Source organism: Xiphophorus hellerii, chromosome 23 (assembly GCF_003331165.1).
Source record: "Xiphophorus hellerii strain 12219 chromosome 23, Xiphophorus_hellerii-4.1, whole genome shotgun sequence".
Taxonomy (NCBI): domain Eukaryota; kingdom Metazoa; phylum Chordata; class Actinopteri; order Cyprinodontiformes; family Poeciliidae; genus Xiphophorus; species Xiphophorus hellerii.
In genome coordinates, this window is record NC_045694.1 from 6,262,566 (window position 1) to 6,289,678 (window position 27,113).

Below are 27,113 nucleotides of genomic sequence, written 5' to 3' on the forward strand. Positions count from 1 at the left end.
TCAAACACTGCGATGGCATCTGTGGTCACTTTCCACTGACCACTTCTTTAAACCCACAGTTCTTTTCGCAGAGAAATGTGAGCTGAAAACAGAGCCTGATACAGGAGACAAAGTTTCTCCAGATGGTTCCAGTTTCTCATGTTGGAAAGGAGAAAGTCAGGGAGGACAGCCATCTGCCTGGAGTAGCTTAAACATGCTCAAGTCTCATTTGTGAGGTAAAAGTTAGATGTGAATCTTCAAACACTTGAAACTTGGGGTGGGCAATGTGAACTTAGAATTTTAGCTCCACATTTTGTATTAGCATTGTAATAATGATCAAAATGATTATGAAAAACTATTTATTATGCCTTTTTAGGTATCTGTACAAACATAGCGCCAAAAAAAACACATATACTTCTTTTGGAAAACATTCCCATTTAAAATTGGCTTCTTCAGGACGTCCCTTACCTTTTGAAGTGTGACTTATATCACTAAACTGCACACAGTAACTGCTTTTGATCTTATATTCAAATTTACTGAAATTTATTGATGGAACAACAGCTGAGAGTTCAGACCCTCTGGACGAAGCAAAGTGTAGAACAAGGGGCTGATTTTTACCAGGCTAGTTTTGAGGTGGTAATTCAGACATTTGAATCAAATGTGTTCGTCTTTCTCTCAAAGAGTTATAAGACTGTTTGATTCAGGAAACTTGATATTAAATGCAGCTGTTTATGCTGTAATCTATGACGTTATTATTTTTAATATCCAGTAGATAATTCTCATAACGTTATGTATTTTAGTTAAAACCTATCCTGGTGTTAAAAATGCACATTTGTATTCTGGGCATTGCCAGCAATAATAGCACTGATTCTGCAAGTAAAGACAGTTGTGATTGAAGTGCAGGTGAGAGGCAGTCATGTTCGACTTCTCTTTGATTCCTGAAGAAGATCACTCTCTCGTTCAGTAGGGAGAGCTTGTCTGTATTAAACACGCGAGCTGCTGCCAGGCGGCCCGATCTGTCTAGGAAGAGCAGCGTTATTGATCTGATCCCTGCACAGTTGCTTTGCACTCCCAGCAGGGGGGGGTGTCACTCTGCCTCCACGCTCAGAGGGGGGCCCTGCTGCCTTTTTGTTCTCTCGGGGTTGCAGTATCTGTTCCTTTGATGTCATCTTGCTTCGTCTTTCTAATTAGACAGCCTTCTGAACCAGACAGCCTCAGTCCGACTTCTCCTCTTCCGGCCCGTTCTCTCTCTCTCTGGACTATCAGTGCCACTAACAAATCAATGAAGCAGCAAGGTAGAAACCACAGAAATCAGCACAACGGGGACCACTTCATCTGCTGCAGCTACCTGCATCGCAGCGACAGGCTCACGTTCAACACTGAAATATGAGCTGAGGTGCAGCAGTGGATTTATGTCAAGGCAGGGACAGCGGCACTGAAGCATGAATTCTGAATTACATATCTGCCAATTCAAGCCAAGCCGTCAGAAGCAGACGCATTTTATCTGGACTGACAGTCTCCCAAAAAAAAGCCCCACTGTTCCTTCCAGAAATCAGACCTAGTTGTCTGTCCTTTTGATTTCTCTTCAAGCACTCGCTGCTGCAGAGTGCACTTTGCAGGTGGGTGCATTAAAGCCACAAAACGCTCGAGGACATAGTTCAGTCAGGTCTTTTAGATTTCCGACAATATGCAGACGAACTGTTGATGTTACAACAACAGTAAATAAATCCTGCATGGGGAAATGTTCAAGTAAATTCACAATCCAAATCCATCATGCTGACATACTGATTCTGTCTGTAAATCACTCCTAACCTGGCCGAGAGTCACCATGAGACTTCCCATAAATAATAAATCCATCGAAAAGAAAATAATGAGCTGTTACTGTCAATGTCTGTCCCAATTGCAAACCATTTTCCTGTAAATCTACCAAGATGATGCTCTTAAAGGGGCAGTATTATGTGTTTTCCAGGCACCTAATGCCATTTTATAACATAATCAAGTAACTTTTATAACAACTTCAGTTATTAAAAAAATTCTATGTATCCAATATGTCTCTTTAAAACTCCTGCTCTTTCTGAAACTCCACCTTCAGGAAGTCAACACAACACCGCTCCTCCATTAACCCCTTACTTAAATTTTTACCAGAATTTCACTGAGAAGTAGCTTCTATAATGAGTTCACTGGATGCGCAGTTCCACCTTTGCTAGTTGCTGCTGGCTAGTTTGAAGGAGCTGATTGGGGGATGCTTGGAAACTGCAGCTCAGAGGAGGAGCTGCATCTCAAAGGCGGGGCTAGGTCCAACCAGGCGTTTTGGGCAGCTGAATGGTTGCCACAGGAGATTAAAGGATTTCTCAAACATGCATGAAATAATCAACACAACACTCCAGGTATGTTTTTGATGAGTGAATAACATTATAGTATGATGTAAAACTAAACTGATTTTACATAATACTTCCTCTTTAAAGCATTGACCTGAACATAGCAGCAGAACCATGTAGGAGTCTGAACTGGATCAGTGTCACTGCCAGTCTCCACAAGATAAAGGTTAAACTTGATTGTTGCCAACTTTGCCCCCCACACGGTCAAACTGAAGTTCAAGCCCTGTTCAGAATGGACAAATAACCCAATACCGACCAACCTCTGGCTTCTGTCTGCAGAGGGAAATGGTACATTAGCATTCATCTCCAATTCAAATGAGTCTGCAGCAGTAATGGGTATTTATTGGCCCAAGCTGCAATCAGCACAAACTGAACATCACTGTTTCCTGGAAAGATGGGAAACAAGCACAACACAACAGATTATTTGTATTCTGTGAGATTATTTTTATATTTATGCAGAAGATGGAACATAAATTTCAAAGATTTGGAAAGGGACACATTTCTTTTTGGCTTTTTAGTAATGTGCAATAGAAGAGAAATCTCTTCACAAATCTAAGCAAACAGTTTTACATGCTTAAACTTGAACCAAATAGCAATTAAAAGTACAGTTTAAAATTAGATTAAAGCAAAACTAAGCTAATCAAAATCTTATTATGAACATGTGTAAACATCTGATATTTTGGTAATTAGGAGGGTAAATTACTTCTTTATAACAATTTTTCCAAGTGAATATGGTCGTACTAGTTGGGGACAAGACAACCAGGTGAGCATGCAATATTCTGCTGCTCTCGCTTTCAGAGATTAAAACAAAATGATTTTTTGTATATTAAAAGACAAATGAAACAAATTGTTTTGAAGCTTATGTGAAGATTTCTGTATTCCTTTCAAAGAGAGTGAACTCTATGCTGTATTTAAAAACCGAATCCCAAAATAATGTAGGGGAAAGAATTTCTATTGGCTCTTTACCTTGTTGCAAAATTAAATTTCACCTTAAATGTATGATAAAAAGAAATATACATCATACACATAACTGCAGACCACACTGTCATTTTTATGAAATATAGATGAGGTTTGTGAAAAATAAAGTACATTTCTATACCCTAGAGCCATAGAAAACACACAAAACTCTAGAATTTTCTTTGCCTTGCCTGCATGGTATCCTTTCATGAAATAATTTATCTTGACATTAAAGTGCTTTTATAGATATGAATCTGCTCTACATCTGATGAAAATAGCGTGACATCTTACAATTAATTAGTATGTTTTCTACCGTTCCACAAATACTCACAGTTGTTATGCCACTTTTATTTATTTATGTTCCTTTTAATGTTCTTATGAGCGCACTCTTATTGCTGTTGTGCAGCATTTTAGTGCATTTTTGTTTCTAAATGGCTATGCTGACTATGTATAGTCATTATACATTGTCTCACTATGTATACTAATTATAACTATATTATAAAAGCTACCTATGTTATATTTTTTGTATTAATTTTTTATTTTTTAATATATAAATTAACTGTTGGTGTCCTTATTTTTTTATGTGTTATACTAAATATGATTATCGCAATTTTTTCTTTATATTTTGTGACATATATATTGCTCCCTCTATTATGCACAATAAATACATCATGAAGAGTTTATCTCAGTAGCAATTTAATCAAAGCTTCAGCCAGCCCAGAGTACTTATTAAAAAGACAAACTCTTCTTAGTTGAAGTTTATTACTTCACCCTTTACTACTATTTTTCATTTCACCGCTGCAGATTTGACCTGAAATTGGTTCAAGTCCCCAGTCACTGTCTTTTTTAAAGCCTCAAACAGAGTCAAAAGGAGGAGCAGGAGTTGCTTTCTCTGAAGACTACTTCAATTACACAATGCTGAAGGGTCATCATTGAGATTCCTCTCAATGAAAACTGAGAGTGATTGCCTCCTCCAGCTGTAAGGAGGGGAAGGATCAGGCAGCTTAAACACTTGTTGGAGGTGTTTATTTTCCAGGAAAACATGCCTTCCCTTCCTCCTCTGCTCTTTCTTTTTTTACACATTTGACAGCTTCTGCATGCTTGGGCTTTGATTTCCCCAAACTGCTGTTTTCTATATGCTACGGTGAAGCTTTCCTTTGAGCTGAAACCTGACTGATAGTCGTCCCTAATGGATCACATTAGACTCACATTAGAAGGACTGGCCCGGGAGGTTAATTAAGAACGTGACGCCGAACGACTGTCTGTCTTTCTCTCCCTCGCTGTGTCAGAGACGGGGTTTTCACCATCACCAGATTTATTTCACAGCTCCACAGTCAGGATTACTGCTCAACATCTTATTGAGGGTGCTCATCATTTTTATATAAGATCATCATCATAGTCTCTCTTTTTTTATTCTTTATTTTTTATTATTATTAAACTACGCTTGAAATAGAGTGAAAAGACCAGAGGAGCTGAATTTGACAAATGTTTTGAATGATGAATTTTTCCAACTCCATAAAATTATGCAAAGTCCTGCTTCAAATGCAAATACCCTCTATCCGCCGTGTGTTTTCGGAGTTCCTTGAAGCCCTGGTTTCAACAGTTTACATGGAGAAGTTGAAAAGCTTCTTACTGTTTGCACATGTCGGTTTTGCATTGCAAACTGCTGGAATATAAAGACTGTGATGGCATTCTCTGCTGCCAACTTTATATTTTTTAAGCAAAATATAGGCTTCAGATATTTTTTCAGCATGAAAACTGAAAATTGACAAAAAAACCCCAAAACAAAACAAAAAGGAAGAAACTGTGTCAAAAAGGAATAAGAGAATTTATTTTTATTTTTATAGCATACAATAAATGTCAAATTTGGCTGTAAATAAAAAAGAAATAACCCTAATTCTGCAGAGTAACAAGCCACAGCCCCACATGGTTAACAAAATATTATATAAGAATCACGAACCTTAATTCACCTATTTATTAATATGAGCTTAGCAATAAAATTGCTGAGAATTTGTCAACAACCAAAATGTTGTCAGCTGTGAAGTCACTCACATGTTGACCTCATCTGAACAGACAAATATCCTTATTATGTAACGCAGCCACAGCCTGGATTCACCTCCTGCTTTCATCATCAACCAAAAAGAAGAGAAAGAAAAAAAACGGCAAACGTGCCAGATGTTTGTCGGATCCAAGCCCGCGGTCCCACTGCTCCTACTGTTGAACTGAGAGCGGGTCCAGAGACCCTGAGACAGACGTAAAAACAGACAGAGAGTTTTTTTGTCTGATTCTCCCTGAAAGTGCAGCGGCAGTCGGACTGTTTAATCCACCACTTCACCTGCCGTCAGGGCTCAGGGGATTGGGAATAACGAAAATGGGATTAAGGATTAATAGATTTTTATATTATCATATTTCTCACCCCTGCCAACTCTCCCTCACTGCCTCTCTGAGTTCTTCATGTTTATTTTATGGGAAGATGTCGAACTCTGCTTTTAATTATTATGAAGATGTCCACTAAAATTATAATTACTGTGAACAACAGCATGTTCTCTAGAAACAGACACTTTTCCTTTGACTTCAGTAAATAACAATTTAAAAGTAGGGCTGAATAAATTAAGTAATATCACAATATCATTGCTTCCAACACTCTATGTTGCCTACAATAGAGTATTAAGGCCATGCTAAGAAAATGAAGAAAATAAAATTACTAGAATAAAGTCATAAAATTATCAAAATGTATAGTATTGCTGTTTAACAATCAGTAGTTCTAGCTCTGAAATGCTTTTCTGATCAAAACTGAAATCAATAAATTCTAGAATTACACAAATTCATGTTCTTTAAAACCTTTAATCTTATTTTGTTAAAAGACCAAAGGAGTGTTTTAAATGATATTTGGGTGTTTAGTGCTGCTTAAAACTACAGCACTTAGCATATTCAAACTTTGATTAAATTTTGAATTCTAGATTTTCTGAAACATAATTTTCTGGTTTGCAGAAGCATTTGTAAAAAAAAAAAAAAGTGAATCTGAATTCTTGTTCTTGTGAATCTTATTTTGCATGTGTCATTACACCCACAGTTGTTTGATCAAAAGCTTAAATCAAATTGAAATTTCCTCAACCGGTAAAATGATGGAGGGTGAAGTCAAAATGCATGGATATGATAATATTAAATGACACAGTCAACATAAACCTAGATATAATCCCGTCTTAATCCCAATCCTGAAATGTGGCTTCCTAATTTAGCTGTCACCTTCTTGGGCTTCTGGATACTGTGTTCTCATAAAATCATGAAAACTGATAAGTGATGCTCGCATACAAGATGTCAGACTGAATTGAGCAGCTTTAGTTAAATTAAATGCGAATACATGCCCCTTTGACACCAAATTACACAACAGCACTTAGAAATGTAAGCATGTTCACCGGCTCTGAAGACACAAGACATCTCGCTCTCCCTTTGACACAAACACAAATCCAAGCTGCATGGATTTTTTTGTTTTGTTTTAAAGTGCAGGTGCATTGTTTCTTCTCTTGTGGTTGAGGGTTTTTTTGCCCTGCACCCCACAATGTCTGCCAGCTTCACAATCAGCAAGCGCATCAATATTCCCTGCAGGCCTGACAGCTTTACTCCTTATTCGATACAGCCGCCTGCACTGATAAATCCAACCAGCCAAACAGAATGCACAGATTAAATACTGCAGAGTCAAAACAAAGTAAAAGAAATGACAATGAATTTAGAAAAAGAAAATCCTCTAAAGACAAGGGGGCAGAGGTCATTGTGTTTATATGCATCTACACTACTATTATGAAATTTAATAACTACGGCGTCCAAGCTTTTTAATGAGACTTAATGTTATCTGATTTAACGTTCTTGAGCATTTTGACAGTCAATGAAAGTTAAAGTAGTTTATAAGATTTATTGCTTCGAAAACTGAGAAAGATAAGGATGGCTTATGTGACATATAGCATATCAATGATCAGAGAAGTGACTCTGAAAATAAAATGTCAGTTTTTTACATTCATCACATGCTTCTCAAGCCTTCATAATGTTTAATTACTATATTAAATTTGTATTTTTGTTTTTATAGCTGCTGGTTGCTTGGATTCTCCAAACAATCAATAAAAAATCCAAATTGCAAAATAAGATCAATGTTTACAACTATAATGTTTCATCTACTAAGAGTGTTTATGCACCATACTGCACTTTGAATTATTCATTTATATTTTTATTGAGCGTCTTTGTGTCTTTATATTTAAAGTGCAGCACTGGAGAGCCATTACTGATTGAACAGTTTATCCTTTTTATAATTACAGTATAGCTTTTCTAATTTCTTATTCTGTTAATGGGAGTCCGTTAATTAGCTAGGCTGACAGAGAATAAATATTAGATGATCGTATTATTTAATATTTTAATAGGATATATTTTAAAACGTTTGAGAATGGCTTTTCCAAATAAAAAAGACCTCTGGGTTAGACTTTTGCTGCATTTCTACAACTAGAAGGTTTATTTTTTTATATTTTTTGTATGTGAATTCACAACAAGCTCTTTGCTGTGCAGCTCGGCTCAGCCTTCAGTCGGCGCTCCGCCTATGAAACATTGATGACTCGTTTCTCTACAAGACAATAATAAGCACTGCACAAAGCCAGGATCAAGCGAGGACCTGAATGTTTTCAGACGACTTGAGCATGGAGAAGAAGAGAGTTTTTTTTTCTCCATTTCACATGACTAAACAAACACCTCATGAATTAAACTGATTCTTTGTTTCAGGCAACCAAACTCCACAGGATGAAATCTAAAATTTAAATAAAGTCCAACTGATTTTTCAGTTGACACACAGGAGGAACGGTCCTGTCCTTGGAGAAAACAGTCAGAAGCGTTTACCTTCATGTGTCGTCGTCTCCGTCTGAAGCGCAGCAGCTCCTTGTGCTGGCGGGCGATAAAGTTCACGGCGGCGTATTCCAACAAGGCCGAAAAGACAAACAGCAGACAGACGGCCATCCAGATATCAATGGCTTTCACATAGGACACCTGCAGGCGGTCAAGAAAAAAAAAAAACAGAAAAAAAACATCAGATAGACTGAATTAGAATAAATAAACAGAACCTTGTGTCTGGGTTTTTGTTTCGAGGCCCTCGCCTTTTTGGCTCTGCTTTTTATGGTTCACTACCTGTTTGTCATACATGAAGTATCGTACTTGGACAGACAGGAGTTAAACGAAGTCTGTCTGGCTTATTCTCTAATTAATTTACACCCTGTCCTGTCATTTTACCTCTTTATCTCTACACTGATCACTTTGTGAAGCCCTGAGTCAAACACAAAGAAAACACAACCACCTGTATAAAATCTAATTAAATTATGACTTTGGATCTTTTGCACACACACAGTCTGGAAGTTCACCTTGCGACACTGATAGGAAAACATTTATCTTTGAACAGCTGATGAACACCTTGGCTTGACAATCATTCAGGGATAAAGCAGCAACATAAAGGGAAATAGGCCATTCTCATCAGGCTTACTCTCACTAACGGTAAAGACGTGTAAAAAAAATTCTAGATTATTCAGTGCAGCACTATAATTTCACAATAAAAGGAGAAATAATTGTTTAGATGTCAATATATACACATTTGCACTTAAAAAAAACCGCAAGCATTTTTTAAGTTGAAACAAAGATGGATTCATTTTGCATTATTAGACTCAAAGCTCGAATAGCTCCACATCCCTTTGGTCCTTAGTGAAAGGACTGATTGAATCTTTTTCTACAGTGTTGAGAACATTGCTTCAGTCTGCAGTGATGAAGAAGGAGCTAAACCGAAAAGCAAATGTCTATTTACTGAGATCTTGGGATACAGCCACTGCCTTTCTGCATCAAAAAGGAGCCAGCTAAGGAGGTTGAGTCATTTGATTCCTTTGGACATTCGTCTGTTTGGAGGTTTTCCAGGCATGTCATACTGGGAAGAGAACCAGAGGGAGTCTTTACACCCGACAGTTTGGTAAACTCGGTTCGCCTGGTGACCAAAACTGCAACAATTGTTACATTTTCAGATGGTGCGGTTTGCTTTCACACTGCACTGTATCAAATGATCCAAACCCTTTGAGAAACCTGTTCCCTCCCTCGCCTGTGGTGGCGCTGCATGAAGAACAGCTGAAAGAAAATCATGAATATCTCTGAAGAAGACGTGAGCGCAACTTCCTTTTTCACGAAATGTAAAAAAAAAGGGAATGGCGTCAAATTTTAGTGGTTGTAGGATTTCTCTTTTGTCTTTGGTAAAAAAAAAAAAAAAGAAACATGAGCCATTTTTTGCTGTAGTGTTAGAATCTCACATTTGTTTTGGTTGTATTTAACCAGAATACCTTGCGCTATAGTTCGCTACTTGCTTTTAGAGCAGTTTCTGGTCCACTTGCCTCCAAATATATATTTGCACCGTGCCAAAATTCACTTTAGTCGGACCAGAGTTAGCTTTTTTTTGTCCACACCAGAGCTTGAGTGCACATTCATACCTCCTCCAAAGAACAAGACTTTCTAAACAAACAAACTAGAGTTCAATTAAAGCAGACTAAACAGAGCTGTTGTGGATGGGCCCAGAAGCATTTATTTATAACTTTGTGGACAATCTATAGATCTGTCAGGAGGAACAGGATGGTGTTGCTGGGGAGACGACTGTTTAGTTTCCCTCCCAGATTCATCCCCTTCGTGACCTAATCTCAGATAAGCAGAACGCAGCAGGTGAACGGATGAACATCAGCACCGTGTGCCTCTGTGCTGTTTGGTGAAATCCTTGAAAGAAAAAACTGCCCACCTTTCTTGTAAATGTTCTTCACGTCCACCTCCATTCCCCTCCAGCCTGACATGATGCAGTACGTCATGTGTAGGTGTGTTTGATAGCAGTCACACTGATTTGCCTGCGAGTGTGTGACTGAGCCGCATGTACACTCAGCTGTGGTGCGTGATTATTACTATGACAGCTGAACTGCAGAGGAATCACGGTTCACTAGTTCAGTTTCCAGAGCGCACAAAGCTCCAAATGTAAACAAACTTAGAGTGAGTGTGTTTGAGTTACAGCTTCCTTTGGATCATACAGGCTCATATTTGCTCCACTTCCATTTGAAAAGACTGAGGGGCTTTAAAATTGTTTTTGTTTATTTGATGATTTCCTTTTGCCCTTCACTGTAACTTATCAAGTGCGTTTTCTGTCATCCCCCTTTTGATCTAGTTAATGTCACTCCATGCATCAATAAGTGAACAGGTGTAGAAATGTGTCTGATTTCTCTTCACCTTGGGCAGAGAGGCTCTGGAGCCCGAGCTCTGCGTGGTCATGGTCAGCACTGTGGTGATTCCCAGACCAACGCGGGCAGGTGCTGCGTCCATGTTGATCCAGAAGGAGACCCAGGACAGGATGACGATGAGCAGCGATGGGATGTACATCTGGATCAGGTAATAACCCATCTGACGCTCCAGGTGGAAACGAGCCTCAATGCAGGTGAATTTACCTGAAACAGAAGAACACAGATTATTAAATGTAGCCTTAAAGAATTGGGAGATTTGGAAGACATCTTAATCTTCTAGCTGTGCATGCCAGGAGATAATTGATTTGTATGAACACTTTCAATTTCTAATGGAAAGAATTTCTTTAACAAATTGAAATTTTAGAGAAAATGTTTGTCCTAAATTACCTATTTCATTTTAAGTTAACAGAAAACCACAAATGTAGATTAAAAGCAGACTTGGTTGCACCATTGATTAAACTTGGAATCACTAGCTGCGCTCAAATTGACCACATAATAGCGCAATTTGACATTTCAAAAATAAATTTACTTAATGGAAACATGGCAATTTAAAAAAATTGTCAGTGTTAGGATGGGGTGGTTTATTTGGTCGTAACAAAATTAGCTTATTGTTTTAACTGCAATGGAGACACTTTTGTCGCATCACACAAGTTACATGATCATCAACTGGATGGTACCACTGGCACAAACCATGGAGAAGAGTCAACAGGCTGGAAGATCATTAATTATGAATGAATTATGGCATGAAGAAATTCATCCATGTGTCATTTTAATTGTGTTTCTTATTGAAAAGAAACACTGCAGTTGGGAAATTGCGATATTTTGACATTAGCGGAATATTGACAAACTTTTGCACACATTTGTAATGGAAATGCACATCCCATTTTTGTTGGAATATATAGTAGTAGATGGACATATTTCTTTAAATTAGCCAAATGTGGAAGACCATGTATTTTAGAGCTACAATCACTCATAACTACTGCTCTGCAGAAGAAATGGACACCGCTGTCATTTTAAGAGACTAACTGTGGCAGACACTCTCAGATGAAAGTTGCTTACTCTTACTGCAGTGTCTTCATTTGGTTCTACAATCGTTTGAGATCTACAAGCAGAGAGCAGGTTACAGAAGCAGCGTGTAATAATCAGGACAAAACTAAGGAATATCCCAGTCGCTTAAACAATTTAAGCGACTGAGAGGTCTCGACATGCCCCAAGTGTCTTCAACAACCAGTAATATTATAAACACACTCCAATTTAAACCACCAGTTTTCCCTTTGTGATGCTGTAAACCTTCAGAGCAAAACTAGTGAGTAAAGTTAGAGACAGAATGAATGTGCTGACAGAGATTGTACTCTAATCTCTCAATGTTCTGGTAAAAAACTGGTCAGAACCTGTGGCTGAAATCAGGACATGTCATATGTATATGGGTGAGTTATGTGATGATTTCACCTTTTAATATTGAATAGTTCAGTCAGACTAAATTAATTAATTTTGAATGCCTTTATTTCCAATGTATTGGCATGCTTTAATTATATAACGCAGTATATTTCCTTTAGATTGGGGTTATATAAGATGAGTGTATTATTTCAGTAGAAACACAAAAGGTGTTTTGTGTCTTTGTGCTGCAGAGTGCCACAGGCACTCCCAGGCCTGAGGCTGTGTGGGTTAAAGATGTGATTGATGCTTGTGTTCGCACCATGTTGTTGTCTCAGAGCTCGTGGCGAACAAAGTCAGGAATTTCAGCTTCTCCTAAACCCTCTGTTTCTTCAGAAGCCTCAGAGTTTTGACCCAAAATACACCAACAGAGTCAAGATTCCTGTTCTCTACCAAAAGAACAAAGATTTGTGTAACAGATAGTGCAGCCCAAGGAGTTCTGATCTAAACGACATGAAGTCAGTATGGGATCACATACAGAAACAGGAAACTCTGAAAGCCTAACAGAAGAAACATGAAACATTCTCCCAAGCAGCTGTAAAACATTGCACAAGTTTTTTTTTTTTTCAGGTTACTGCTCTATGTCTGAATGTAACTGATTTTCTGAAGGCATCATATGTGAAAACATTCAATTTAATTTGATCAACAATAAACCTCTTCTAGAGTTCAACTACCACCACAAAAAGGAGACCAATTAGTTACTTTTTGGCCTATAGTTATATTAAAACAAATCAGTTAAGACAATAAGTAGCAACAATTTTACAGTGATAACATTATTACCCAAAAATATGTTGTACACAATTTGGCATGGAATCCAAAACTCAAAGTCTAGTTGCAAGTCATTAAATCTACTAGGATGTCTTAATTGCTCCACGTGACAATGCTAATTACTGGTAGCAGCACGAAATGAGAAAGTATTTTTTTAAATTTCAAATATTCAAGAAATAGGAATACATGTTGTCTAACTTTTCACAGTACAATATGTGTGAGGCCAGTCCACCAGAAACCAAATGAATAGCAGTTCAAATAAATATTTTATGTCTTCAACCTTCACTACACTTTAAACACCCAGCAGTCATATTGGATTTTATAGATTGTAGTTGTTTTTGTACATTTAGGCTTTGATCTTAAAATCCAGACTTCAAGGAATGTTCCAGTAGATTTTTCTCTCTTACTTTCTCTGTTTTAGAACTCAGAAATTTTGACTTAAAAACTATTAAATCAACTTAGCTTTAGAGATGCATTTTGGTGTATGTTGATAGTAGCTACATTATGCAGACAAATAAAACTGCTGGGAACTCTAAAGCACTATGGCACTACTCTCCACTTAGTCCTTTCATGTGATGAGCAAAAAAATATGTCAAAGTTTTAAAAACATTTTCTAGTGTCAGGGAATTACTCATTTGAGTAATCTGAGGACACAAAAAACTAAAACAGAAAGAACTCCATCAGTTAGAAAGTAAAAAAAAAAGTAAAACCTATAACCTTATGATTTAAAGTAACTTGCAAAAATATAACAAGTTCACTTATTAAATTACCTACCCATAAATACATTGCACTTAATAACTCCTACGTGTATACATCCAACTTATCCAGTAGGTTTGACTTTGTGAGGATGATGTACAATTTTGTATTTTGTGTGTGTGCGGGCGTGTGTGTGCGGGGGTGTGGGTGTGTGTGTGTTTATGATGTAAAGCACTTGGAACTGCCTTGTTGCTGAAATGTGCTATGCAAAAAAACTTGATTGACTGATTGATGTTTAAAAACATGTGCTGCTTTCAAATAGCATTTTTCATCCAGACTTTAACATAATTTGTTTCCTGCAAATTAATTGTCCTAATTGTGTTTTTCTTTTTGTTTTAAATCACTGAACATACGCTGTCAGTTGTAGACTTTTTATGAGAAAATAGAAGTTTCACAGATAAAAAACGTGCATAAAGAAAATCTGCAATGATATTTTAATCGACCTACACTGCAGCAGGCTTATTTACATTGCAGTGCTGTTGCAGTGCTAAAGTCCCTCAGTCTTTCTCGGTAATGTAATGAGCAATGGGTCCCATAATAAACTGCAAGATAGCCAGAGAGCAAGATGGCTGACAATCCATTTAATCAAAGAGGATCAATGGAGGGTAGCCCCATCAGTTAAGAGTTAACCCTTGAAGCCTGGAGAAGAAGGGAGAGGCAGAAGATTCAAGGGAAAACCAAAGAGAGAAAAGAGATGAGAGGAGCATGGAGACATTAAAAGGCAGAAGGAGCGAGGGAAGAGGAAGGAGGAGGAGAGTTCATGAGGTTGATTTATAGCTGTGATACACTTGGGAGCTTTTAAGTGCTGTCCATATTTTCCATCTGATAAGAAGATTGAAATTATTCAGCTGAGCCCATATCTCACTGTTGGTGGGCCTGTGTGTGTCTACTGAACTTCACACTGCACTCTGAACATGTCTGTGCATATTTTAAAAACCATATTTATCGTCCACAGCAGCAGAGGTATAAACAGACTGTGTAAGGGCTGCTTTCTTTTTTGGAATGAGTTCAAAGTCATTGCTGAGATAAAGTAGTATTTTATAAGAATAGACTGCAAAAAAAAAAACAACAAAAGAACAACAACAAAAAAACTGTTGCACAATGAGAAAATACAAGAACATCTAAAATCCACTCAGACTCTCAGCAGTCTATCTAATCAACAGAAAAAATCTGATTGTTTTTGTTTTTCATTCATAAAATTGTCCAGGTTAGTTTAAAAGTAAAATGAGTTTCTCTTTTCCATTAACGCATCAAAAGCTAAAATAAAAACTACCATTTAAAATAGGTTTACTAGAAAAAAAATCTAAATATTTTCATTTTTTAAGCACTTTAGGATAACTTTATGTATTTTCTGTGTGATAAGATAGTTTTTAAAAAACTGGTAATGTTGGAAACAAAAACAAATTATAAAATAAGGCAAGTGTACCTCTTTTTAGGAATAAAAATGAATCACAAGATGCTTCAAACCCAAATAATATAAAAGACACAAAGACAAAATATATTAAAATGAAATAAAGAAAAATAGAGAAATTTTAGTACAATCAATTAAAATCCTAATGAACTAAAATCGAATTCCTGGCTTTAAGGAGATGCAAAATAGAAAAACTGCAACTTGTTTACCAGAAATATATTAAAAGCGTCACTTTATATGTCATTTCATAATAACCTGGTTGAGTTAAACGTGTGGGAGGCCATAAGCTGAGCAGCTGAAGTCCAGCCTACCAAACTCGATTTGCTCTGAGTTCTGTCAGACTAGAAACCGAAGGCTCTCTTTAAGAGTTGTAGAGAGAAATTACTTTGTATGCATCTAATGAAAAAGAGAAGGAGTAGAGTTGATTACTCAAAACAACTCAGGCTGTATACAAAAGCCTTCTTCAATCATTCACTTTTTTATGGCTCTAAACCACCCTAAATCTTGTCAGCTTGTGCAAAAGCAGCACAATATGATTTGTTTCAGAAACACCTTACAGGAAAACACGTTGTTGATGTAGTTTGTACTTCAGCTCAAGAGGATGTCAATGGAAATAGAAGTGATGCACAAGAAAATGGATTATGTCTCTGATCTGTTTAGGTGTTAACAACTTTTTTCACACCCCAAACATATTGTCAGGCACAGAACAAAAGCCCCCTGCAATGCAGCAGAAACCGTAATTAGTATTTCTAACAGGGATTTCTATATGTGTGTCTGTTGGGAATAATGGGGGAGATGTTATGGGAGGTGAGTGAGGGAATGGAAAGAAATGAAAAGGAAACAGTCAGTGGCAGCTTGAAGGAGAAAGATGGATATGAGGAAAAGACTCCCTCTTTCTCGGTCACAACAGACTGCAGCTAATAAATCTGAGGAAAACGACACCTTAATTCCCTCTTAATGCTTGATTAGGAAGCAGTGAGCTGAGTGCACACTCAACCCTGGACACAAACTCACACAAACATATCGTCACACACAGTGAACGGCCACTGAGGAGCAGGCCTGGGATGAGATGCAAGGGATGCAGAAGAGCAGAAAAAGGGGGGTAAACAGTTTTGGAGGAATTGATGTTGGTGAAGTAGTGAAAGGAAACAGAGGAACGGTTTCAGGTACACAGAAAAATCAGACTCTGCTCTGTTCCAGTAAGAGCAAACAGCTCATGTCAACATAATACTTGATAAATGTGCTACCGACCAACCTTCTACTAATGAGCTCGCTCTTTCTGCCCTCTGCTCTGTATATACTTTATCGAGTCACTGTTGTATTGAAGGAAAACACTACAAAATATTAACCAAAAGCTCACTGTTTACCCTTGCGGCTGTGCATAAAACTGTCTTTAGGGGGACAAAAAAAAAATCAAGAATGCCAGAATTACAGAAACATTTATCGACATTAAAACAACTACCTGCAGGTGCAGCCCAACAAATAATCCACGTAAATGTCTTACACAGAAAGTTGTATAACTCAAACATTTATGTCTGTCAACTTTGATGATTATGTCTTACAGCTAATGAAAACAGAAAATTCAAAAACTCTGACTGCAGCTGCAGTCCACACCTTGTGAGTCTCACATAAATTCTTCAATGGGCATCAATGCTCTCAAGTCTTAGACTTTTTCCTTCCACTCACTTTTCAAGAGAGCTTCTTTCAAACAAGGACTTGAGGGTGTCACTGAGACAAGTATGAAGCTTCTCCATCAGTGTGTAACATAATATAACATGACTGTATAAAATAATCGTTTTCCTTTTTATTGATCTTCAGTTTTGTTTTCATTGACTGTAGGTTGTTACCATCAAAATTAACAGGAATATTTGAATAGAATATTTGTATTGCATAATAAATTAGTTTCACTTTTAGAACTGAATCACAAAAATTTGTTAACTTGTCTAATCTATTAAGTTGCGCTTCAACAGGTGGTTCTGTTTGCATCTAATGCATTCAAGATGGAAATTTAAGTTTTAAGTCAGCCATTGTCTATTTACATTTTTCTTCTTGGAATTTCTGAAATCTTTTCTCAGTATCTTTCAGGGATTTATGGGTGTTTTTCAAACAAAATAAACACAAAAATTAACCCAGAAATATTAACCCAGAAACACTACAGTACTGTCTGCTGTTAGAAAACCAAAACATTCAAAAGTACATTTTTAGATTTATTTGTATATTTTCTGTTGTGTGTACATTTCTTGTTTTTTCAGGATATTCAAAATGCATTAAGTTAAACAGTTCAGTGTGATGAGAAGTGAACCAATGACTGTCCCCTCTGAGCTTCATTCCTGAACAGGCCTTACCAATGAGTTCTTTGTTTTGTCTTTGTTCGGCTGCCAGCTTTAAAACATATTTATCTATTTATCTGTGAATCTGTTGGATTTTCTCCGGCGTGTCGGAGTCGTGGGCTGGACAGGACAGATGGTTTTCAGCCACATCTCATGGAGAGAGAAACAGAGCGTGGCGGCAGCCCCCAGTCTGTCACCATCACCGACTCCATACTCCTTTTATTTATCTCTGTTGCAGAATTTCACTGCACTTTTTTGTTGAGAAAATTTAAAATGTAGTTTTTTTATTTTTCCTTTCTCTTTGCTTATTCCTTTTTAAATCCATATCATCATTACATTTTTATTTTGTAATTTATTTTACATGTTTTCTCCATTAATTTCCCCAAACTGAGATAAAAAATAATAATAAAAAGATCAATTCCAAAACATTTGCGTATTTCATAAAGGAAAAGAGGAGGATGGAGATATTTAAACAGAACCATCAGTAGTTTTGTGCCCCACTCACCTGTGTTGTAGTGCTTGGTGCAGTAGCGCAGATCTTTCTCCTCTTTGAGTATAAACTGAGGTAACGTCAGACCGTCGGCCACCTGCACGGCTCCCTTCTCGTCCCACTCGAAGATCAGGTCATTCATAGTGTACCCGACTGGAGAAGAGAGCAGTGGGTCAGAATGTCTGCACCATTTGGTATTTTATTTTAGAAAGAGGAGGATGATGTTGTTTCTGCACCTTGCTGAGCCACAGAGAGGCTTACCTAATGTAGTCATGATCAATATAAACAATAAAATTGTTTTCTTTGCTATGGGACACTTCACACCTTTTTACCAAGTGTCCAACTCAGTCAGAAGAAGGAGAGTTTAAAGGTGACATATTATCTTTCCTTGAACAGGTTAGCATAGGACTATGTTGATGACATTTTTTGCATGAAATCATTCTAGATAATGAGATGTTAGTCGACTCAGTTCTGCTTATTTTAAGCTCTTTTCAGATTGAGCTGTTTTAGAGCCTCTTGTCACTTTAAGTTCAAATAAGCTGCTGCTGGCCACGCTCCCCCAACTCGATGTTTACACTCACGTGAAAATCGTTGCAAACATTTTCAATTTTAAAAACTGAACATTTTTCAAAGTCAGAAATTGAGCCTCCTGCACAAACAACAAGAATGTAACAAATGGTTGCTAAATGGTAAGTCAACAAGCAAATACTTGTCCTTTCCAGCAGCTGACCAAATATCCTGGAGCTTTGCTTGGGTTATTAGCGTATGTTCATTTTGTCTTTACAATCGGGTGTTTTTTGAAACGCCTCATTTTCCAGACACCAAAAAATTGCTTGCCGTTTTAAAAAAAATAAAGGTTTGGCTATTTTAGAAGTAGTTGAGACCCAAATGGATGTACAAAAACATGCAAAATGGCATTTTTGCTTAATAGGTCCCCTATAAGAGCGACAGGGTTCGACATCACAAACTAATATTTCCCTACCAAGGTTGAGCATTGGTCTTCAGGTGGTTTAAATTCTGCTCAAATTGGGTCATTCCTACTATGCAGCCTTTTGATTATCTGTCAGGAAATTTTAGATGTGTCCCAGAGAGAAAGGAGCGCTGGGGGAGGTTTTGGCTGCAGACTCCGATTCCATGTTGTGGCTGATTAGTGTACATTCACTGAGCTCTCAGAGATATACTGACAGCCTCTCTTTGTACTTTCTCTGATTTTCCTCAGCCTGTTTGGAGAAGGGAGAGGCTGCAGAGAAATCCTCACCACTTCTCTCAACCTGTCACCGCAGTGATTGATTGACTGATCCGTTTGCTTCACTGGGTGTGAATACTCACAGCTCTCTAGCTGCATGATGCAGGTCTGGACGTCCATGGGGAAGTTCTTCAGATCCATCGGACAGGCAAGGACCAGAGTTATTCTGCACACAGAAACAACCACATACAGCTTAAGTGAGACAAATTATCTGAAGAATTAGCTGTTTTCCTCATCCTTTCAGAAAAATATCAGCACAATAATTTAAGACAAAAAGTCATTGTTTCTTTTTTTTGCAGATATTTTGGGAGCAATTACACAGAGCTTAGTTTAAAAAACAATTAGAGGGATTAATAGAAATGAAATAATGTGGAAAAATTAACATTATAATTGCTGGTGGGTATACATAATACATACTTATTTGCATAAGTATGTAAATAATTTAATTACATTCAGTAAAATGGATTATGCCCAGCTGTGAAAACAACAACAAAAATAGACTTATGGATATTTGTGGCAACATACAATCTAATACTGACCTGCACTGATGTGGAAAACTGGGTTTATGTAGTTTCATGACTAAAAATCCTAACTTCTGATAGTTTTACAGGTTACTTTTACAGAACTTAACTGTATAGAAATAAACTATATCTTTAAAGGAAGCCCAGAAAAAAACATGTAAGTTGTGGAAAAATCTCAGAAAGTAACTTGCTATTTCTAAAGTTTTCAAAAGCAACCTGGTTGTTCCCCAATTTTTAGGATTCATAAATTAACTTGGGAAAATCTTTAAGCTGAAACATTACAATAGGAAGTTGTAACTCTTTTTAGGTTCCACAAAGTAAACTTTTAAAATTGAATTCATTCAGTCTTGTGGACAAGAATGTGAACAGGAGGTTCTGGAAAAGACTAAAAAAGATAATCTGTAACAAGTAAGTAAAACAAAAAAATATATAAAATATAATATTGGTATATAACATTTATGTTAAAATCACTTTTTTGTGAATTAACAGAAGGACATCAGATTGTACTTGATAATTGGGAAACAAAAGTTCTTTATTATTAAATTATACCCGAAGATTATGAAATAACTCATTTTGATCCATTTCAAACCCAAATTTAAACTTTGTTCTACATAAGAGAAAATTTAGATAAGAAAAAAATACAGTCCAGGTCCACTTTCGTGTCTGCAGAGATTTAGCCATCATGACAATTAGGAGAAGCTGAGTTGACGCCTCGTTTTCTAGTCCTTCTGTTTCTCTCCGACCGGACACCCGCTGCGACAACATTCCCATCCCGTCCGGCTGATGTACCAGATAAACTCTGCCGCGTCTGCACAATCTTACAAATCCTTGACAGGATGCTGAGTATGCTTTGCTCACATGATGTAGCCAGCGCAGATGTCCCACTTTCTCCAAAAGACGTTCACATTAGTGGTTTCCTATCTGCTTATTATAACACATAAACACCTAATGTCAACAGAATATGTGTCCTTGTTTTAGTCTGCAACTGCTGGTAAGCCGATGGATCTCTGATTGTGTGGGTCCTCTCAGTGTTACCATCAAAACTGTTGGAAAGTAGACGCGTTGAGATGGATTTATTCATGTTTTTATGCAGAAGTTGGCCTTGTTTGCAGCTAAAGAAGCACAGTTACTAAAACTAACAATGTACACCTCAAATCAACAATCATATAATCAATAATTACATAAATATTGTCAAGTAAATTAGTTATGTTTGCCTTGATGAGAGGGATTTTCAAAACAAATGGTAGAATAACTCAGTGTTTAGACTTTAACTTTAATTGGTCTCAGTTTTATTCCTTCTTAAGTTTGAGAGAGGACCAGGTGTTCTGACTGTCAATGCTACCTTGTCAGTTTTTCCTACCGCAGCGGATAGATGGCTAAGTTTGTCAGTGTAAGTCTACGCTTCCAAAACTGCTAGAGTCATGTTTGAGTAAGCAGTATGTTACATAGCATCGATGTGTGCATGCGCATTACCGCAAGGTAGGACGAATTCATGGGTAGCACAGAAAGTTAGAACACCTGTTAGGACACCTGTACAGAGTCAGCAGGTGGAGTAAGAGAGGTGGCCGGTTGGGCAGGTTTTTACCGTGGAAAATAACTTCCTGCTTTCTCTGGAAGAGGTCAGTTTGTCATGGGGAAAAAATGACATTTTTGCACAAGTTAAGCTGAAGGCAAACAGCTGACAGACAGTCAGGAAAAATGCACATTTATGCTACTTTATTTTCACGGCACGCCTCAGATTGGTTTTCCGCGTGTAACGATGGAAATATCTGGAATGGAATAACCAAAGCAGGCCTGAGGAGGTTGTGTTTTCTTTTCTACATTACCGTCTGCTTTTGGAGAAAATATTGTGTAAATTCGGAGGCGTTTTAGTCCAAAATAGATGATCCATTTGATCTCAGAAGTCATACACCTGAACAATCGTAAATTTTCTCTTCTGATATAGCTCTCGACTTGCACAAATTGAACAACATATCAGCTCAGCGGCTGCATCTAAACCTGGTCATCCAATCTGAGAGGGTTCACTTTCATCTCAACACAGAAAGCGGCGTCAACGCCGACTTCTGTGGAGCGATAAACATCAAAAACAGAGTAAACAACATTCACATCAGCCCCGTTCTCCTGCATCCCCCAGGGATGGTTTAATATCCCTAGCTGCTTCGTCACTGATGAAGATGAAGCTGATCAACAGAGAGGCTCATTCTGACCATGTCAAGTTTAAAAATGAGAGGCGGCGAGGAGGAGCGCGAGATGTCTCTGAGCTCTGACGATATTTATAAAGGGCCAATCTTCCTGTTGCTACTGCTGGACACGAAGGTGAAAGCCGAGGTTGATAACGGATCAGAGGCACCGCTGGAATACTAACAGGACTGAGTAGATTACCACGGCTGCTGCTGCGCTTTTTCATCTGCCCCAAGCAGCTGCAGTAAAAGCAAGTAGGAGGAAACACCGACAGGCTGAAAGGTTTGTTGGCTGAAGGAGGCTGTAACTCTTAGAGGCTTAGACAGGAAGCCACACGGAAAACGAGGAGAGAGGAAGGAACCAAATAAGAAAAAAAGTTCCAGTAAAACCCTCTCTCCTAGGGGATCAAACCTTTTTTCAATCACTCCTGATTACATTATCACAAGAGAATTAGATTCCTTGGTCTCCCTCAATGTTCCTTGTTCATTTAAAATAAAAGAAAAAACAGAAGTTTCCAATCAAACTTAACCAATTTAACCTCCTAGTACAACAACAGATCTGATCATATATTTTTTAGAAGTATGATAACCATTCTAAACTTTCTGACAAGTTTGCTGGATTTAAATTTAAAACATTAAGATCCAAATATACCACAGTAAAAAAACAAGCAGACATGGGAATAAAACAGGCAGGAAAAGTGAAAAACTGAACTTTAGGACCCAAAAACAGTAATGGTCTAATACTGAAAGATTTTTAATATGGTAAAATTATTTATGAAGTTGAAATTAAACAAATTAAACAATTAAACAAATGTGAATAAATTACTATTGAACATCTAAATGGCTTTTATAAACCAAAATACAACCTTCTCTTTGAGGACTTTAAAAAAGTTACATAACATTTATAAATTTTAAGATGTTTACAAACAAAGTCTTTAATTGCCACAAGGAAAATTAAACAAATGCTGGAAATAATGGAAAGCTGAGTTTATCTCCCAATAGAACCAACTTTAAGTTGTTTCCCAATTTCTTCACTTTTACTATAACACACATTAACTCATATGCTCAGTAGTTTTCTTCCACCCATTAAAAAACTTACACATACTTTCACATAAAATCAAAATTGTAGTACAAAATCTGGATATCTTTCTCTAAATTGATCAAAATCAGCAACTTTCAAACATCATATTTAAAATTTTTCACTTGACTTTTACTTTGCCCAATTTAAAACAAAATGAAAAAGAAATCTGGAATAAATAAAATATCTTATTAACACTGACATAAGATGTTCTTGTGGTGTGTTACATACTTAAATGCATGGCAATGCACTTCATAGTTATTTTCACAACTGCAGATTTTATAATCAAAGCTTCCAATTCAAATTAAAAACACCATCAGGTGTTTTGTGATGTTTTCCTGTTTCTGAACCCAGTTCAAAACAAAATGTGTAACTCCTATTCCTAGCATTTAAAACATCTTTCAGAAGTTCATGTCAGAGTTCAAGAATTATTGATAATGCAGAATGCTTTTAAAACAGCATTTATAAATTAGCAGTCCCCATACTTCAGATTTTATGATGTTTACATTTTTAATGGGATATTTATAACACAAAATATATCTAGAATACCCCAAATGCAGGCGCAATTATCCTGTTATGTTGCTATGTCAACTGGGTTGTAGTGCATACATTTTACAGGAACCATAATTGATCAAATAAACAAAAACTGGTCGCTGTGTGTGACAAATGCCAAAATACTATAATTTTTTCTGGTTTACATAAAACAGCCTCCTGATTTTGAGTAGTTTAAGCTGTGAGATACAGGCTACAGTTTGACTGTCGGAGATTCTGAAATAATGAATAAGAGCGAAAGAATAAACAAAAATAAGACCAAGATGACCTTGAGAATATGATGGAGAAATATTTCACCATCAGCAGTCTATTAGATATTGCCGCAGAGAAACACATAAGTCCCAGAGTGCAGCTTAATGCCTTTTATGACCTGATATAATTTCATTTATGAGTTCTGCAGATAATTACAGACTGAAAATGTCCTCAGCCCAGCATAAAACAGTCCCACAATGCGATAAGCATTATGGAAGAATCAAGCCTGTGGAGGAATATGAAACCAAAAATGCAAAGAATGGAATTGGGCTGCTAGCTTTGTACGCCATTTTGGACAGGGCAGGGTGCCCTGGGTTCTGTAGCAGTGGGTTTCTTTATTTATTAGCTTGTTTGTCAGAAAATATAAAACTATCTGCTCAAGTCATAACTTCAGTTTTATTGGTTACGCTTGGAGTTTTTCAGTCTTGGTCAAATCAATTGAAATGTGGCAGAGACTTTATCATTTTGCTCTAAATGCTAAAATGAAACATTTTTAAGAGGGAAACATTTTTCTATCAGATTAAAGCTTATTAATATGTCAATACAATGCTAAAATTCGCATAAGGTACAAAATTGCTATTTTATGTTAAAACTTGATTATGTCTCCGCTGTTCAAGGATCATCTCGTTAAGAATTTGTAAAACTGTTAAGAATGAAAAGCACCTTCTTTAAATGTCATGTTTGCTGTCGTTAAGGCAAACATGACATCACTGCCAAAATTAACTTTTGTGGTAGTCAGTGTTAAGATGTTTGCTGTTCCATCATTTGCTCAATTATCAAAACATTTTATTTTTTTCTATACTGTGTTGTAACAGGTGTAATGTACCAGGTTTCACACTAATCCAGCTTATAATGTATGAGGAATAATCTAAAGTAGGTAGTGTTTTTGACACGATATACCAAAGTATTCAAAGTATTCATACAGCGATTAAGCTGATGTAAAGTTTTTGACCGACAACTTTATGGTCTAGGAGTTATTCGCAAAAACACATTGTCCTTCACAATAGTGCCTCTTAGGTATTGGGGGGTATGCATTTTTACACCTCAGTAACGGTTCGGTTTTCCTACCAGACCAGCTTTGTTTTATTTTTTCCAGCGGCTCCCAGTTCTTTCACCCAGCATGTCGTAGCGGATAACTATAATAGCAAACTGTGCAAAGTTTTTACAATTAAAATCGCTGGGAACAGGTGAACAGTCATGCCCTGCATGGCATTCGCTCCCTCTGCAGGGTTAAAATCCTAATAAAAAACCATGACATAAATAAAAGGTTGGGATTTAACGTCCGAAGCACCAGGTACGTCCTCCACTGACCGTATGCTGTAGAGCACGTTGCCATTTTTAGAGATGCGTAGGAGCTTGTTGTCTGTAGTGACCTCGTGAAAGTTGGCCCCCTTCTCATTGGCAAAGAACAAGTCAGGTTTCCAGATGGAGTCCAACATGGAGGGGTCGAGATCCAGCGAGTCGTCGGGATACTCGCTGTAAGCCAGCCTGGGGTCGTTCCACTGCTGCCTCAGGAAAATGTTCACTCTGTAGTCCTGCAAGCAAAAGGAAAAGATAATGGACATCAAATGGTTAAAGAGAGGGAGGAAAAACTGGTTTATGGGTAAGAAAAGCTGTAATTTATGAAAAACCGATGTGACATCCACACCCAAGGACAATTTAAAATAACTGCTCATGTTTGTGGATCTTCAAGGACTGGAGTACCCTGACAAAACTGGCAGCAAAACGTGAAGAATGTGCAAATTAGATTTGAAGGCAGTACGTTCTTGCTGTAGGGCTACAACATTATCCACTTTGCTCTGATAATGGTTCTAATCCTGAAATGTTGATCCTTCCACCTTGAGTTAATCTGAGCTCTGGTTTGTGTTGTTTATCTTAAACTGGAAAAACAGCTATTCTGTCAAATGCTGTTTTACAGTTTGCATAAAACGTAATTTTATTCATTATTTGCATAAACTATTTCTTAGCAAAACTACCTGTAGTAACTTATTCACATCTAAAGCATAGTTGGAATTATTTTTGGAAGTATGTGGTGATTTCTCTTGTGATACTTGTGAAGTTGCTGCATTTAAAAGAAGGATCTAGAAAACAATATCTGTGAGGATGCCAGAAAAATATCAGATGAAAGAAAGACAAAATGAGCATGAATAACACAACATGATATCCTCCCCTCTGCTACAAGAGCAACATTCTCAGAAGAAATTGATTTGGCAGAAAAATTTAATTATGCCAAAGCCGCAAAAGTTACAACGCATACACCCTTGAAAAGAAGGTTGTAAATGCATCCACAGGGAGATGTTCTCTATAAAACCAGAACAGGAGACAACAAGGGAAAAGGAGGGGAAAAACAGCTTCTTATAGGTCATTGCACTGCTGACTCAAGATGCCACAGCTCCACATGGAATACGGCATCGACAGAAACCAAACGTTGGAGCGACAGAGTGATGGGCAGGATTTCACGCCTGGATGAGAAGGCACTCATGGGTGTTCGTCCATATATGTTTGATATTTCGCTGATCACGGAGGTGTATCACTTTGGGCTGCAACAGGAATAGTTTCCTAATAAAATACATCATCACATGGCCATTTTATAAGCTTCCTTCCCTTCTTCTTCCTTCTTGATCTTAATTGATGAAACAACAACAGAAGTTGTGCATCTCTGCTTTGGTTAGAAAGCAGTTACGGGAGGCTGAACCAAAAATAAGGTTCCTGACAGAAATAGAGGCATACACAGCAGACAAGCAGATGGATGTGAGTCCTGGCAGTTGAAGGTCACAGAGCTGCTGCTTCTTTAGTCTTCCAAACACAGACAGGGAGATAGACTGTGACAACAAGTCGAGGGTTAGATGAATCAGAAAAAGAGGCTGGTTTCTTCTATGGTAGGGCGATGTATGTCAAGCAAAGTTTTAGATAAGATGATACATGTTTGTGTTACTGAAGGAGTCGACTTTAAAGGTTAGGAATTATGGATGAAAGCACCTCCGGCTATTTCAGCTTGCACACATTTTTTTTTTTTTTTGTCATGCAAAAACTTTGTACACTTTTGTTCTGAGCAGTCTGAACTTTCTGTAATCTTACAAAGGGGTCTTGGTCAGTAGATTATAAAGGTACTGCACTGAAAATTAGCAGAAAGCACCCAGAGTCCAAAGAAAAAGTCTGAAAGAACTTAAAAATTGATGAAGATCCGTTTAAAATATCACAATGAGGAAACAATAAAGTTTTTACATTTTACAACTAGCTGCGAGTATCCTATAACATTTGCTGCACTTCAGCTCTATAAATATAAAGAAACTGCAAAAATGTTTTTAACAGAAAAGCTTGAAAATTAGTCTAATAAATACATTTTACATCAGAAACATTTGCCATTATTGAAGTATGTTCAAGAAAAATAGCATACTGTTGAGGTTGCATGATGTCCATTTTAATTTTACTTTATTCCCAACATTAAAGCAGTGTTTCAACATTTTTACACTTAGAGTTTTTCTTAGTTTTTAACTGATGTTA

At 37.2% G+C, this 27,113-nt stretch overlaps 1 protein-coding gene across 4 annotated transcripts in view; it reads right to left on the minus strand.

Moving 5' to 3' along the window:
- The window catches only part of glra1 (glycine receptor, alpha 1), a 117,087-nt gene that overhangs the window by 14,583 nt on the left and 75,391 nt on the right, over positions 1–27,113 (minus strand). For all 4 annotated transcript variants that reach the window (XM_032554666.1, XM_032554668.1, XM_032554667.1 and 1 more), the window contains 5 exons: positions 24,921–25,144; positions 19,110–19,192; positions 17,796–17,933; positions 10,581–10,795; positions 8,190–8,336 (listed from right to left, as the gene is read on the minus strand). In XM_032554666.1, the coding sequence (XP_032410557.1) occupies positions 8,190–8,336; positions 10,581–10,795; positions 17,796–17,933; positions 19,110–19,192; positions 24,921–25,144 (807 nt within the window). The remainder of the gene's footprint in view (positions 1–8,189; positions 8,337–10,580; positions 10,796–17,795; positions 17,934–19,109; positions 19,193–24,920; positions 25,145–27,113) is intronic.